We start from the raw sequence: 13817 nt of genomic DNA on the forward strand, positions 1-13817 counted from the left end.
TGCAGTAAAGAGTGACTGAGCACAAGTCACATGACTGGGGGCAGCTAGGAAACTGACAAAATGTCTAGCCGCATGTCAGATTTCAAAATTGAATATAATAAATTTGTTTGCTCTTTTCAAAAATTAATTTCAGTGCAGAATTCTGCTGGAGCAGCAATATTAACGGATGCGTTTGGGGGGGGGGGGGGGGAGTTTTCCCATGACAGTATCCCTTTAAGGTTAATATTCTCATCCCATCTGAAAATAAAACCCAGGTAGTCTGATCTTATGAATATTTGTGTGCAAAATGTTTAAGAATGTGCAGTGAAGACTAGCTTATTTGGGGGGGGGGGGGGGAGCTGCGTGAAATAGTCCCTGCAATATAGCCATGTACTCATATCGAATTACACACGAGTGATACCAGATTTTTTTTTTATTAGCAACCGGCACAGAGCATACATTTTTATACTTATTTATTTACAAGGCAACTGAAATAGCAACAGTTTAAACAGACCCAAACACCATTTTTGGCAAGTATTATTCTCCACTCTAAGTGGCATCCTTCCCTTTATGGCAATAGTCACCTCTCCCATTTAATTCATTAGTCTGAATAGGGACATGGGCAAGTGCTTAGGAGAGGTTAAGTGCTTCTTGAGCTCGTGGATTAGAGAAGAATGAAAGCACAGAGATGACATGGTGCTAAAGGTGGTGCCATTCCAAGGCTGCCCCATCTGGCTCTAATCCAACCAACGGTTCCTGGAAAACTAGAGGGGAGCAAAAAAAAAAAAAAAAAAAAAAAAAGTCGATTTAGTTAACGGATTGTATAGGATAGTACTGCATCTCAACTACAACACAGTGGAGCTCATTTATCAACACTGGGCAGTTACCTATCGCAACCAATCATTGATTCGCTTTTTAAAGTCAGCTGCAAGTAGAACAATGAGAGCAGCAGTTTGATTGGTTTGCCATGGGTTACTGCCCATGGGCAAGTTTGCCCAGTGTTGATAAGTGACCCTCAATGCAAGACTGGTTGCTGTAGCCAAGAAAAAAACCAAAAAACGTATATGCCTCGGATCCAAACTCTACCCAATGCTGGTACGAATAAAGGATAACATCCAACTATGACATGTTTAGTTCATGGGAAGATTGTGGCATTATTGGAGATTCACACTGCTCAGTTACAACTAAGCACCTGCAAGAGTTCTGTGGGCCAGTAGAAGGTCCAAAGCGTGTGTGAAAATAGTCAAGCTTGAAGGGTTAAAAGATTGTCATTAAGGGATATATTACATGGGGACTTTGTTGGATATCATCGAGTGCATCGTATAAGTTGCACATCTAAATATAATGCAACAGACTATCAGGGGTGCTTCACCAATGAGGCGAGTTGAGGCTGTCGCCTCAGGCGGCAGCACCCCACTAGGTACCAGGGGCAGCAAAAATGCTGCTCCTGGTACTTTAAGAGTGAATTTCCGGGGGAGGGGGGGCAGCAGCAACTGCTGCTGCCTCAGGCGGCAGAGGGGCCAGGATCGCCCCTGCAGACTATAAAAAGCTCATATCAAAAGGACAGCTCCTCTGCTCATTTAACTAGGTTGTCAATTTGACACATCAGGGTTCAATTTGGCCACCCACAGGGGCAGATTAAAGTGAAGGGGTTAAGCCTCCCCAAAGTCATCAAAAAAATAAAATATATTCTCTGGATAATCAAATCAATCATGCAGCCATTCATTTATTGTGTACTGCGTGACATGTTTCAGATCCAATGATCCTTCATCAGCTGTTATTTTAACAACGAAGTAACATTGTATCTGAAACAAGTCATGCAGTACACAATAAATGAATGGCTGAATTACTTTGTTCTCCAGATTCAGAAATTTAGCTTCATTTTGTTTGGATTTTTTCTTGCAATAAATTTTTCTCATTCTCTGTTCTGGGGATCTATTACTGCAATCTAGTGTAAGAAAGAACATAAAGAGTGATGGTCACTCAGGTTCTCCAAATGCTAATAAAATAAGAGGATTTCACCTATTGTACTAAAAACACTCAAAAAACATCCTGTTGCTTTTTAGATATATCTGAAAAGCTTTTCTCTGAATATACCGGAAACCCTTTTCTGAATTAAGGCAATGTGAAGTGAATTTTGAAGACATAAGGACATGGGGTAAAAAAAAAATAAAAAAAACCCCTTAAATTTCAGTTGGTCGTTTTGAATTTTGAAGTTTTTCGAAATATGTGTTACAATACATTGAACTGGCACTTTATTTCTCATGTTCTATTGACATTTTGCATGGAGTGCAGATTGGGGGCTTAACTTAAAGGGTAATTGTTGCCTTGGCAGGTGGTTTACTGGTCAGGCTAGTGTACCTCCTGATCAGCAACCATTTTGGTATTATGCATAGCATTGGCACTGCACTCATGTTTGAGGGGTAATACCCATGACATTGGAATTACATTTATTCAGTATTCAAGGACAATATACATCATGATGACACTGCACTAATACTTGGAGATTTTCACTCAATTTGATTATGAAGCCAAGAGAAGAACATCCTCGCAACATTACCTAGCCTCCTCAAACACAAAACTTCTACTTATGGCCACCCAGAAAATTGAATAAACTAGTCTTCCCCATTGAAATACACACAACTGTGATTTAGGCATGCAAGAATTATGCTGCTCATCTTATTTCCCCCCCCCTCCCCCATTATTACGGCTTTATCTGATGGAATAAACTTCCCACGTATAAATTCAGCACCATTTTTGCAATAATCATGTTATTTTTCACTGCCCCTTTAATGCATTGAGGAAACCTTCCCTCCAGTATTAAAACACTGACAAGTAGCACGAAGTCCACAAGTGCATTGACGCACAATGAAGAAGACTTGCTTCATTTCTTTTAACTTCATAAGTGAATGCTGTCTAACTGATGAGCATCTAACAAAAGCCACCACAAACACTTACTGTGGATGTCATAAGTAGACTCCGGATCCAATAACAGTTCAGGTGGCAAGATGAGAAGTTCCTGGGACCACTCCCTATTGGTGTAGTGAAAAATCTCTTGTTCTGGAGAAGAGTTGTCATGGGCGACCCCACCAGAGTCACAGACACTTGCTTTATGGCAAAGTGCACAGCTGGCTGGTGTAAGGCCTGGACCCCGAGGGAAAAAGTCATCCTCATTTCTGAGGTAACCACGCAGGGCCCCACTATGATGAATAGGACGATCTCTGAGCCAGGCCCAATGAGTGGGATCTTTCGCCATTACCTGGAAATCAACAACAAATCATAGGGTTTGTTCCTGTTAATGTAATAAAAACAGTACAAAATGCAATAACCAACTCTTACCTCATCACAACATCTTCGGCTAACAACTGCTCGGTAGTTCATTTTAGCCCAGAAGTTGTCCCGGAGACGTAAAAATTGTGGGAAAAACTCACGCCATGAATCTCCTAGTGCCCAGGGGAAGATTTCATATTTATAGTCTTCTTCATCTTCCTCCATGTCATTAGCCAGATACCTGGGACATTTAACATCAGTTAGCAATCTCTCTGGATTGAGGGCCGATAGTAGTACCACGGTCTTCATGAAGTACAGTGTAAACTAGTGTTTCCAGTTCTGCTCTTTATCCGATTTGAAAAGATTTTTTAGAAACGTTGCCTTCGAACACCTTTTTTTGGAGTTCAAGACTCCTGCTTCTACAGAGGATCTATATTCTAACAGTGTAGATAATTCATAAAACCATGTACACCTCTCAATACAGCATACTCTGAAATGGTCTGTGGAATAGAGCACGAGGCATTATTCTACTAATCTCAAATTAATACTGTACCTCTGTCCTGTCTCATACTGGTCCCTCACATACTTTTTGTAGGGGGAGGGGGAGTGTAATCCACTCTTCAGTGCATTGAACTATATACCCCCATATGTAACAAAAGGCACTAAATTTGCCCAGGAGCAGTAACCCATACTAACCAATAAGAAGACTGCATTTAAACAGATGACCACTAAAAGTTTTCTGCTCCTAGGCAAACTTCATGCACTTTATTACATAACCCCCAAAGATAAGATAATTAATTTAATTTTGTCTTGTGGGATAGAGGTTTTAATTGTTGACATATCCAGATTCCCTGCCATAAAAAGCAAGCATGCTTCTGTTTGGCAAAAAGAATGTTTTCATTAAGTACAAAGACACATATTCCCCACAGAAACACAAGTATCGGACCCATTATCCAGAATGCTTGGGACCTGGTGTCTTCTGGATAAAAAGGGTATTTATGTAATTTGGAGCTCCATAGTTCAAATTACTAAATCAGTTAACATTAAATAAACCCAATAAGATTGCTTTGCATCCAATCAAGATTAAGTATGCCTCAGTTAGGATAAGTACAAGGTACTGTTCTGAAATTATTTGATAAAAGGTCTATGGGAGATTCTTTCTGGATATGGAGAGAGAGTGTGTGTCAATTTTTTTTTCTTGCAAAATACTTACAGAGCAACAAAGAAATTCATGGTTGTGTACTCGCCGGTGTAGAGGCCTGCCCGCTTAAAATATGCTAGAACCATTGCTATGAGATACTGCAAGATGGAGAAAAGCATACAAGAGAAGCAAATGCTATTAACAATAAAGGTTGGTGTAATTAAACATCTACATTTAGTATACGCTCAAACAGGACTTTATGGGTGGGGTCTAAGAATATGTTTTCATGCCTCCTTCAGTTCATGCCATTGTCATGTTTCCACCAAACTTACAAGTGGCTCCTTTTACCCCTGAGAATTGGCCATATTATGCAGAGCGTAAGCTGCATTGGTCTAGACAGGGGAAGTAAATGTTTGCTACATACTATGGGGCCTATAGCATGCTGTATAAAACATTTGAGAAAAAGAAATGGTGATGTTACCCATAGCAACCAATCAGCAATTAGATTTCAACAGTTACTTACAAGTTAGAAAACAACAGGAAAGATCATATTGATTGGTTGCTATGGGCATCACTGGTGATGTTTTTTTTTTCAATGGTTTTACACAGCATGATAAAAGAAACTAGTTCCATCCTAAAATGCTGGCTCTTTCTGAAAGCAATGACCAGGCAAAAGAACCCGATATGGCTGGCTACACACCAATATTACAACTAAAGAAAAATACACTTGCTGGTTCAAGAATAAAATTGTACAGAGCCGGGCCAACCCGGCCAGGCACATGCGCGAAACTACGTGCAAGCGCATTTAAAACAGAAATAACCCAACGCCAGTCAGGGAGACACAGGACCGGACACGGGGTAGGCGACAGAGCAGGTACGTGCCTGGCACCCCCTCAGCTTTGCGCCCTAGGCACGTGCCTACTCTGCCTACCCCTAGTTCCGGCCCTGAAATTGTATACTGTAGAGTAAATTTGCAGTGTAGACTGTGTAATTTAGAAATAAAAACCATGACAGAATCCATTTAACCTCAATGGCAAGAATGACAAAACGGTTTTTGAAAACTTACCTTGTCTGAAATCTTTAGACAGGAGTCCATAGAAAGAAATTCCTGAATCAGCTCATTTTCTGTCACAAACACAGGCTGTTAGAATACAATCTATTCTGGGTTAAACACCATAGTATATACACACACACACACACAAGTAGTTAAGCAATGGAGGCCAACAAACATACCTAGGAGCCTGTAAAAGGCCTGGCGCTCCTGGGGTTGTAGATTGAGATGTGTAATGCGCGTGATCTTGGGTTTGGCTGCTAGCACCTCTCTCTCAGGGATTCGCGCCTTGCGCGCTCCAAAAACCCGGGTATTCGGATGTCCCTTGGCAATGATCTGCTTTACCCCGCTGCCACAAACTAAGGTGGCCCGGGTTGCACTCTGCATATGCCTCATTGTAGAAAGGGGGACAACGAACCGAGGGTTGATCTGAAAGGGAAGTTACTTATTTTTAAAGTGTTAAATGTCATTTTTGCCTGTGGGTCTGTTGAAAATCAGAAGGCAGAAATACTTTGTCTGGAGCAATTTTTCCTATATTTAGAAATGGTCTCTACTCCCACAGACCCACAGGCAGAATGAGCTCTTTTATATATTTTTACACCACCATTTTGTGATTATGTATGTGTCACTCACTGATCACCTGACAGGAAATAAAGCAGGTTCTACCTGTAACAGGAAGTAGAAGTACTTCAGTTCTGAAACAAAGTTTCAAAGTATTTGTGATGATTGATGGTGACAATTCACCCTCTCAAATTACCATGAACAATTTAAGTCTCTCCCAAATATATAAACCATGACAAAATTACATATGCAGTGGCCCTACAGTCCTTCACAATGCCTTAACTGCTTAGCTGACCCATGTAAAACAGGATAAACAGTTTAGATTTATTAACCTGCTAAGGTTAATATCCTGAGAGTGATAACAGTGGTGCAGACTTCACTGATTTCTATAAGATCAGAGTATAATAATTGCTGGGAAATCCAAGACAAATTTTTCCAGCACTCTTACTGCTCCCAAGCCTAAATGAAAATCATGGAATAATAACACATCAGCTTCGTATGCAAGACACCCCCCTTGTGTAATAAAAGGAACCCAGATTGCCCAGGAGCGATTCTGGCTATATTTCGCCGCCCCCACCCCTCCCCACGGCACTAACCTTTATAGCGCCGGAGAGGGCAGGGGCGGTCCACGACGCTTAGTGCAGAGAGCACAATAGCGCTCTCTGCACTAGAAGAGCCGAATTTCCGGTTTGAAAACCGGAAATTCGGCTCTTAGTTACCAGGAGAGGCATTTTTGCCGCCCCTGGCAACCAGGGGGGCGCTGCCGCCTGAGGCGAGTGTCTCAACTCGCCTCATTGGTGGAGCGCCCCTGCCCAGGAGCAGTAACCAATAAGAGATTTGCTTTTAAACAGCTGACTAGTAAATGCTACCTGCCGATTGGTTGCTATGGGTTACTGCTCCTGGGCAAATTTAAAGAGCATGTAAAGGCAAAAAACTAAAATCCAATTTTTACTTTCTTTAATGAAAAAGAAACCTATGTCCAATATACTTTAATTAAAAAAGTTTTACCGTTTTTATAAGAAACCTGACTCTATGCAGTGAAATGCATTTTTTTTAATCAGCAAATCACAATCCACACCAGTCCGTTTTACTTAGGATAATAACTGCATTGGCATTTTATATATAAAACAAATTATATAATCTTTTTTATTGGTGGAAAGACGACACTTTGAATAAAAATCTGTTGAAACAAAGTAATATTATCTAGTGCCAACAAGTTGCAAACTAGGCGGCTGGTAACATTTCATTATGTATATGGAGAGAGACAAATACACAACAATATGAGGAGCATTACAAGAGCCTTAGACATGAAACGGTTTCAAGTCAGTCTGCTGGGTATATTTTACTTTTTGCAACATTTGCTTGCACACAATGCAGTTTTAAGTTTAAACTCAGGAGTGCAATTAAGCAGTGTCTGAGAATACACAGTATGTCCCTTTAGTGAGTATTAGTTACCCTTGGCCATTAATAAATAATGGTACTACTGCGTGTTTTTTTTTTTTTTTTTTTTTTTTTTTTTATGATAAAGCAGCTGGATTTCGACAGGCTTTTTGAGTAGCCAAGCCAGGCAAATATCTGCTCATTTAGTGACCTTGCTGACCAAGGGGGGGGATATTCCCATGTATGCCCAACTTTACTCACAGAACATGCAAAGCAATGCATTATGGGAACAAGAGTCTTTGTTAGAGGAGAGACAACTAATGGGGGTGGTGGAAGAGAATTTACAAAAGTAGAGTTACATCAAATTTGGAGTGAAATTTAAAAAAAATGTCAACCTAATTTTTTTATATATACATAAAAAAAAAAAAAAAAAAGTTGGAGCATCCATCAAGTGTACTAAGCAGTCATATCCATGAAACAAAGTAAGGCTTCTGTTAATTTGACACTCTTATCCCCAAGGATAGGTCTTACTGCAGTTCCAGTTTACACCAATTTTGTGAATTTAAAAGCAAACTCCACACAAACGTTACTTGTTGAATAGTAACAGTTTCAAGCAACTTTGCAATATACGTCAATTAAAAAATATGCACTTCTCATGATTTTAATGGTTTTGAACAGTTCCCTAAGCCTAGCCCCCTGCATCAGCAGCCATCTGTCCTCAGCCTGCATCCTCCAAACCCCACAATTCCCTGTACACATTATTTCAATAAGGAATAGAACATCAGTGCAATGCATTGTGGGTTATGTAGTGCCTGCATACGGTCAGCTGTGGAGAAATTACATCAGTCCCTCCTTCCCTGCCAAGATTTAAAATTATTCAGAAAGAGAAGAAGAACTGTTAACCAGCTGGATTGCAGCATAGAAAATAACGTTTATTCATGCTTTTTGAAGAAACATATATAAGGGGGTTCTGTGGGCCTCTTTATCAAATTTTGGCTTGGAAGCTGGAGTCCCCCTTTAAAGCAAACATCTTGGTTGTTGGTTACTGCACCTGGGCAAACTTCATTCTTTTTTTAGAGCCACATATGCTACAGACAACAATAAGCCAGCACTAATTCTGGAGTCACAGTCCTGAACCAGGGTTTCATGTCAACAGCACATCCACAATACCATCTTAAAAACCAACAACATTCAGCTTTTGTTTTTTTAAAGCTCCGGTTTCGTGCAACTAGAACACACAATTTCTAGATTTAATTGAATCTTCATTTAAAGTTATTTGCCCCATAGCCCACACCACAGTGTGTATATATATATATATATATATATATATATATATATATATATATATATATATATATATATATATATATATATATATATATATATATATATATATATACACACACAGTTCCCATACTAGTGCAATGCAGCAGTGACTTCCAGCACAGTTGGCTCTTAGTCACACCTTCATCCCAAAACACACTGACCTGAGCAAAGGTAGCAGCCACCTTCAGGCGCCTAGCCACCAATGGCCAAAGAATGGTGATGAACAGGAACTCTGTCTACCTCCCCTGTCTGTTGTCTTTATAGCCTCCTGAAAGAAAGTAAAATACAGCATTGGGGCGGGGCTTCAGCAAAAACTGCACTGTGTCTGCCAGTCTTCATGTGCTGTTATTACTTTGGCCCCACCTATTCTCCAATCTTTTTAAATTTGGTAAATGAGACTTCTGGCCTTGAATGGCCACCTGCCAAATCAAAGATGGCCACACCCTAGACTCTAATTACCTCAATGATTGTCTTCGCAGGGATTTTCTAGTTGCGTTCCCATGTGGTGGGTTTTTGTGCATTCTGCGCATTAAAAAGAGTGACTGAATTTTGAAAATTTAACTCCATTTTTCTGAATTTGACGTAATGTTTTTAATAACACTAACTTCAACTTGTCACAAATTCTGTTGTATTTGTTTGAATCTTAAATGGCACTCTGAATTCATAAACATACGCCCTGAACGCAAAAATGTACAAAACTGTCATTCATAAAATGGAGTAAGGCTTTCATTGATCTGCCATTCTTAAAATGACCGTTTAATGCTGGAGTGTTCCTCCACCCAGCTTTTGGGAATTCAGCTTGTGTGTGAGAGTTACAGTTTAACAATCTCTGCAGGATGGACATACTTAAATCAGGGGGAGTTTTTCACAAAGGTGCAGTAGAGTAAAACTGGAGTTTTTGTGCATTTGAGATTCAGTTTTGAGTCTATCTAAGTGTATACCTTAATGTGATACTGACACTAAAAAACTACTTTTTAAAATATGAAAGTATATTAAATACCTATAGGTCATGTTTTCCGAGAGGTTTGTTTTTGTAAGTAATTGTTAGTTGAAGTTCCTAAACCGGACTGTTTTGCCAACCTGACTGTTCCATCTCAGCCTGTCAGTTAAAGTATCTAATGCTAACGGACTCCTGCTGCACAAATGGCAGCCCCCTCATATAGGAACATGGGGCATCAGACAGGTAATGTAAAAGCATTGTGCAAATACTTTATGGCAAAGTTGCTTTCAAAGGCAATATTATGAAAGATGTAAAAAAGAGTTTAATTTCTGGTGTCAGTATCTCTTTAATTCAATGTTATGCTACCTGGTTGTACTCATTGGGGCCGATTTACGTAACCGTTTTCAGGGATTTTGCATATTTACTAACTGGCGCAGGCATCACTTCGCTAGCGAAGGAGATAGACGCTAGCGGTGATTCGCGCTCTATCGCCAGGCGAATTTTCGATCTGGCGAATGGATGTTACTCCGCATCTTAGTGAAGTTGCGGAGTAACATCCATTCGCCAGATCGAAAATTCGCCTGGCGATAGAGCGCAAATCACCGCTAGCATCTATCTCCTTCACTAGGGAATATTACCTCTTTTACCAGCAGGCCCGGTTATGTGGCGAGGCCACAAAGGCCTGGGCCTAGGGCGGCAGAATAATAGAGGCGGCATGCCGCCCAGCCGCTTGCTGGGGAGAATAGCACCCCAGCGCTCCATTGCATGTGTGCTCACTCCGGAGGGGGGTTTACAGGCGGGCGCCCGCCCACTAAAACCCTGTTCACCAGACTTGCCTTTGCCAGCTCAGACCAGGCGAAGGGCATTGGAGTGCATAGATCTTCCTCATTCTTCTGTTACATCATATTTTTTAGTGGAAAAAGTTTAAAAACGCTGGTGTCTTTTGCTTTTTCCTTTTACAGTGGGCTCATGCGTAGGGCATTATAACAACTCTATTTTCTTTATTAAGGTTCCCTGGACTTGTGTGATGTAATGTATTTGCTGCAACATATACGTCCATTCAACATTAAATTTCTTGCTGTATACAAATTAGCCTGAGCGAATGGCTGCTGTTGCTGGTGAATTTTTGCTGCTTAGTAAATTTACCCCATTGTGTTTCTAAGAGGGTTGTTCACCTTTGAGTTAACTTATTATGATATAGTAGAGAGTGATATTCTGAGACAATTTTCAATTGGTTATTTTTTATTGTTTTTTTTTTATTTTTTATTCAGCAGTTCTCTGGATTGTTATTTCAGCAATCTCGTTGCTGGGGTCCAAATTACCCTAGCATCCGTTCCCTGATTTGAATAAGAGACTGGAATATGAATAGGAGAAGACCTGAATAGAAAGATAAGTAATAAAAGAAGCATTAACAATCAACATGTAACTATAAAAATACATAATAAAGGTTGCTTAGAATTGGCCATTCTATAAAATACTTAAAAGTGAGCCACCCCTTTAATGCAACATGTTGCATTGTTTGAAACTTGATGCATGTTAATAACAATAGAATAGTCAGTTGCATTGGGATATCACAAAAAATGCTTGAAAACGCAATATGTACTGTTTATGTGCTAGGCATGCGTATTTTAACACCCAGAAAAAGCCTGTAAGAGCCCGTAGAAATATGAGTACGTTGAAACCCACCATCCTGTTTTGTGAATGAGTTTTTGTGCACTTTTGTGACTTATGTGTTGTTGCAGGTGAACTGTGGCAAACTCTGCTTTCTACCTTTGATAAATATGCTCAAACTTTCCAAATACCTCATGGGGAAAATTCTCAAAACTGGAGCCATTTTTACTCTGTAGAAGGAACCAATATAAACCAATTGGAGTTCCTGCAGTTGACTGATCAGTAAATTGCTGAGTGATTACTAGGGGAGATATACGCCTGAGTGACAGTGCCCCCATTCTGTCATCTCCCCTTGTATCAGTTTTACGTTAATATTCTGCTATTATTATTATTTATTAACATGTATTAATATAATATTAATATTATTTATTAATTATTAACATGTATTAATATAATATTATGTGATTATACAACTAAATCACATGAATTATATACATAGAACATATGGAGTTACATACATCACAATCAATACCGGTACAAAAGGTGAGGAAGGCCCTATGCAAAACAGCATGCACTCTAAAGGGAAGGGAGTAATACACAATGTGTGGGAGTGGGCAAGATTAAATTGTGGGTGAGAAATGTGGTACTGTATGTGGTGTTGCGTTTGGTAGTTAAGCAGAGTGAGGGTAGGCTTCTCGAAAGAAGTGCGTTTTAAGAGATTTCTTGAAAGCAGAAAGGTTGGGAGAAAGTCGGACAGACTGTGGGAGAGAGTTCCAGAGGAGGGGTGCAGCCCTTGCAAAGTCTTGAATGCGAGCATGTGAGGAGGTAATGAGGGAAGAGTTGAGTAGCAGGTCAGTAGAGGAGCGTAGTAAGCGGTTGGGTGAGTATATAGAGATGGGTTCAGAGATGTAGGGTGGGGCAGAATTATGAAGTGCTTTGAATGTCAGGGTCATTAATTTGAATTTGATTCTGAAAGGTATCGGAAGCCAGTGCAGGGATTGACAGAATGGCGTGGCAGAGGTGGAGCGGCTGATGAGGTGTATGAGCCTCACGGCAGTGTTCATTATGGACTGGAGAGGTGACAGTCTCTGGAGGGGAAGGCCAATTAAAAGAGTTACAGTAGTCTAGACATTATATTTGGCAGCATCTTGGGTGATAAATGATCGTATTTTGGATATGTTCCTTAGGTGGAAGTGACATGATTTAATAAGTGACTGGATATGAGGAGTGAATGACAGAGCAGAATCTAGAATAACCCCAAGGCACCGGGCATGGGGAGAGGGGGTGATGGTGGAATTGTTAGCTATGATGGATACTTCCGGAATGTTACTGGTGTTAGTTGGAGGAAAGAGAACCATTTCAGTTTTAGAGAGGTTTAATTTAAGGTAACGTTGTGACATCCAGGTAGAGATAGCGGACAGGCAGGAGGAGACGCGAGTTAGGAGTTCTGGGTTGAGATCAGGAGATGAGAGATAGATCTGAGTATCGTCAGCATAGAGGTGGTAGTGGAAACCATATGAGTTGATTAATTTGCTGAGGGAGGAAGTATAGAGGGAGAATAGTAATGGTCCAGGAAAGAGCCTTGAGGAACCCCAACAGAAAGAGGTAGCTATGCACTGTTGTCTGTGTAATATGTAACTATATTCATAGCAGAGGTTTCAGGGGACATTCAATTGTTGTTGAACTACAAATCCAACCATCCCCTAAAAGTTATAAGTTGTACATCTTGCAAGTGGTCCTTTCAACTGGGAAACTAATAAGCCCAAGATGGGGCTGTGCCCTTGGCACTGTATATTTTAACAAGTTCACCAGTAACCTGAGGCACTGATTGTGTAGTGGAATTTCTATGGCCCCCTAACTATCAGGGGTACTAACAATTGCCTTTATTAATGAACATTAAGACAAATGTGTGCATTTTTAAAAAAAACAAATATCACTGATTAAATCTCAAATTAGTGCATAGATTACATTTTACAGAGGCCCCTGCACAGTGATCAACCCTTTGGACAGAGCTTTGTAGCCATATTTAATCATTTTGGAAGGTGTCGGAGAAAAGCTATCCCCCTACCGCTTTTCAAGTTCCCTCTTCTCCCCACCCTCCCCAGTGGCTGATTTTACAGAGGTTCCCCCTCTTCTTCTGTACATATATTAAAAGCAATAGCCAAGCAAAAGCATGAACATTGGAAGGTGTACTGCCATTCTGTGAAGATACTGGTGGTAGCTGCCAGGAAACTTGGGCACCAGACGTTATGCAGCCACACTTCCCATCTCCCAATCCTGCTGTACCTCTCTGTATTTACAGAGCCTGCATGGGGGAACATGGCAGCCAATGGAGTGGGGTTTATTCTCTTGTGGAGGGGTAAATGGTCTGTGGAGGGGTAAATGGTACTGTTTCAAAAGGGCTTCATGAGGTTTAGTTTAAGCTGCTCATCTAACATCTTAATGGAGCAATTAGTACATGGAGCAATTAGTACTTATTTGCATTAATTTTTAAAGAGGCTTTCATGCATTTAAAACATATTTTAGGATTATGGGCAGATTATAATGAATACTTGGGG

The 13817-nt window shown here is 40.3% G+C and overlaps 1 protein-coding gene across 1 annotated transcript; it reads right to left on the reverse strand.

Annotated features, from left to right (window-relative positions):
* Positions 1-394: 394 nt before the first annotated feature.
* Positions 395-8998, reverse strand: spdyc.L (speedy/RINGO cell cycle regulator family member C L homeolog). Its single transcript, NM_001088507.1, is given in 7 exon segments — positions 395-743; positions 2938-3238; positions 3319-3490; positions 4463-4548; positions 5457-5515; positions 5624-5870; positions 8870-8998. Coding segments are annotated over 6 exon segments (897 nt in total). The 5' UTR covers positions 5838-5870; positions 8870-8998; the 3' UTR covers positions 395-678.
* Positions 8999-13817: the final 4819 nt, after the last annotated feature.

Source organism: Xenopus laevis, chromosome 4L (genome assembly GCF_017654675.1).
Source record: "Xenopus laevis strain J_2021 chromosome 4L, Xenopus_laevis_v10.1, whole genome shotgun sequence".
NCBI classification, from domain to species: Eukaryota; Metazoa; Chordata; class Amphibia; order Anura; family Pipidae; genus Xenopus; species Xenopus laevis.